This window comes from Otolemur garnettii, unplaced genomic scaffold (assembly GCF_000181295.1).
Source record: "Otolemur garnettii isolate 467f Iridium unplaced genomic scaffold, OtoGar3 scaffold00107, whole genome shotgun sequence".
Classification (NCBI taxonomy): domain Eukaryota; kingdom Metazoa; phylum Chordata; class Mammalia; order Primates; family Galagidae; genus Otolemur; species Otolemur garnettii.
Genome location: NW_003852502.1, coordinates 2,007,256 through 2,009,701, shown reverse-complemented (window position 1 = coordinate 2,009,701; position 2,446 = coordinate 2,007,256). Strand labels below are relative to the sequence as shown.

The window sequence follows — 2,446 nt, the reverse complement described above, 5'->3', positions numbered from 1 at the left end:
TAATTTTGCTACTGTTATGAATCATAATGTAAATATCTGATATGCAGGATGTATTTTCATTGTGACAAAGGGGTCATGACCCACAGGTTGAGAACCGCTGTGTTATAGGTTCTTTAGACATATATTTTAAAAGTCTTCTAGTGTAAGGATTTTCTAAATACTTTTTCCTACTTATTTCTATTTTAATTCCACCAAGGTCAGAGAATGTGCTTTCTATGATTTTAATCTTTTAATGTTTGTTGAGATTGATCATTCACCGGGTTGTGGGTCCAACGTCAGTGTTTTCTGTTTATTTGAAAAGGATTTGTATTCTTAGCTGTTGGGTGCAGTGTTCTATGTGTGCCAGTGGGTCACGTTTGTTAGTCATGTTTAAATCCTTTCTATTTTTTTGCCCTCCCCCTTTGGTATGCCTTTTCTATCAGTTATTAAGGCTGGTGAGTTAAAAATCTCCCACTATGCATGTATTGTTAATTTGTCCATTTCTCCTTTTTCTTAACTTTTCCCATTTGGAGCCCGTCATTAGGTGATATTACAATTGTTATATCCTTTTTGTGAATTGGAACTTCTTTTTTGGAGACAGAGTCTCACTATGTCACCCTCTGTAGAGTACTGTGGCCTCCCAGTTTACAGCAGCCTCAAACTCCTGGGCTTAAGTGATTCTCTTGCCTCAGCCTCCCAAGTAGCTGGGGCTACAGGTGCCCACCACAACACCCAGCTATTTTTTGGTTGCAGTTGTCATTGTTTAGCAGGCCTGGGCCAAGTTTGAACCTGCTGGCCCTGGTGTATGTGGCCGGCGCCCTAACCACTTAGCTCAGGTGCTAAGCTGTGAATTGAAACTTTTGACAGTGTGAATTTTCTCTCTTTATCTCTGGTATGCCTTTCCCGAGAGTCTACTTTGTCTACTACTAATTTAATAGCATCAGCTTTGTTTTGTTTTTCGGTGTATTTTTTTCTTTTTACTTACAATTATTTTTTATTTTTATAGTTTGGGTTTTAAGTAATTGGCTTCTTCTATTTTAGTATGACAATCTTTTAAGTGGACCATTTAGATGACTTAGTTAATGTATTGATTGCTCTCAGATCAGCCATCATGCTGTCTGTTTTCGGTTTTTCCACCTGTCCTGTGCTCCTCCATCTTGCTGCGAAGCTCACTACATTTTCACATGTAATGTGTTTTACGTTACTCTCATTCGCTGCATTAACGTTCTTTTCATTTTCTAGGAAAAGATAGAGTTTTTAATACTCCACTGTGTGAGCAAGGGATTGTTGGATTTGGAATTGGAATTGCTGTCACTGGTGCTACAGCCATCGCAGAAATCCAGTTTGCAGATTACATTTTCCCTGCGTTTGATCAGGTGAGTGTATCATTTTAGTATAAATGAGCATTTCCAAGGTGGTTCAGTCCAGGAAGCATAGAAGTATCACCTCCACCCTCAATCCCGCTATGTTAGGAATATTTTGAACTAGTATACTACAGTTATCACTTTAAGAAAGTATCTAGTAGAACCTCTGTAAGTTGACCACCCAAGGGGCTGGAATAAACTGGTCAACACACGTAGGTGGCCAGCAGAAGGAATGAGGCTTGGTGTTCTGGTAGGTAAACGCATGCCTGATCTGTGAAAATAAGGATAACTTACGGAGGTGGTCAGTGTAGGCAGGTGGTCAATGGCAGAGGTTCTACTGTATTTAAAGATCTAATAGAGTTTTAAGAAAGTGTGTGAGGCAGAAAGAACTCACTGTGACACATTCCTTTCTGTCTTCCAGATTGTTAATGAGGCCGCCAAGTACCGCTACCGCTCTGGGGACCTTTTCAACTGTGGCAGCCTCACCATCCGGTCCCCGTGGGGCTGTGTTGGCCACGGGGCTCTCTACCATTCTCAGAGTCCAGAAGCGTTTTTTGCTCATTGCCCGGGAATCAAGGTATCCCTGTTTCTGTACATTATTTGATCTCTATTTGATGTTTCCATTTTGGTAGATTCTATTAGCTGATATGCTTACGTAGATGAAAACAGGATTTGGGGGATTTATGCAAACTTAATTGTATTTAAGAAAGGGAGGTTGACAGTTTTAAATATTCTAAGGCCCAGTTTCATGGAATATTCTTTCAGAAACAGTGCTGGTTTGATGTAGCTTTAATTAACTCCATGGATTGCAGAGCCTAAGACCCAGGATGTGGCCAGGTCCTCTTCTCTCCCTCACAGCTTGGTGTTTCTATCTAATCGATCTTACCTGACTCTGGGGGGATTTGAATAAGTCTATTTAGTCCATATTAACTCAGAGGGATGGGACTTTTGCTGTTAGTCCATTTCTTGTTAAACTGACTGAGAGAAGACCGTTACCTAGATGCGTTTTTCTTCTGTTTGGAATAGGGTAACACCTGCTCAAACAATTTTGAAGCATCTTCCCTTGATAGCCTACCTTTCCAGTAGCATAAACTTTTTTTTTT

The 2,446-nt window shown here is 40.3% G+C and overlaps 1 protein-coding gene across 2 annotated transcripts in view; it reads left to right on the top strand.

Annotated features, from left to right (window-relative positions):
* BCKDHB (branched chain keto acid dehydrogenase E1 subunit beta) overlaps window positions 1–2,446 on the top strand; it is a 201,083-nt gene that overhangs the window by 55,459 nt on the left and 143,178 nt on the right. For both annotated transcript variants that reach the window (XM_023517276.1, XM_023517275.1), the window contains exons 3-4: window positions 1,222–1,355; window positions 1,765–1,920. In XM_023517276.1, coding sequence (XP_023373044.1) covers window positions 1,222–1,355; window positions 1,765–1,920 — 290 coding nt within the window. The remainder of the gene's footprint in view (window positions 1–1,221; window positions 1,356–1,764; window positions 1,921–2,446) is intronic.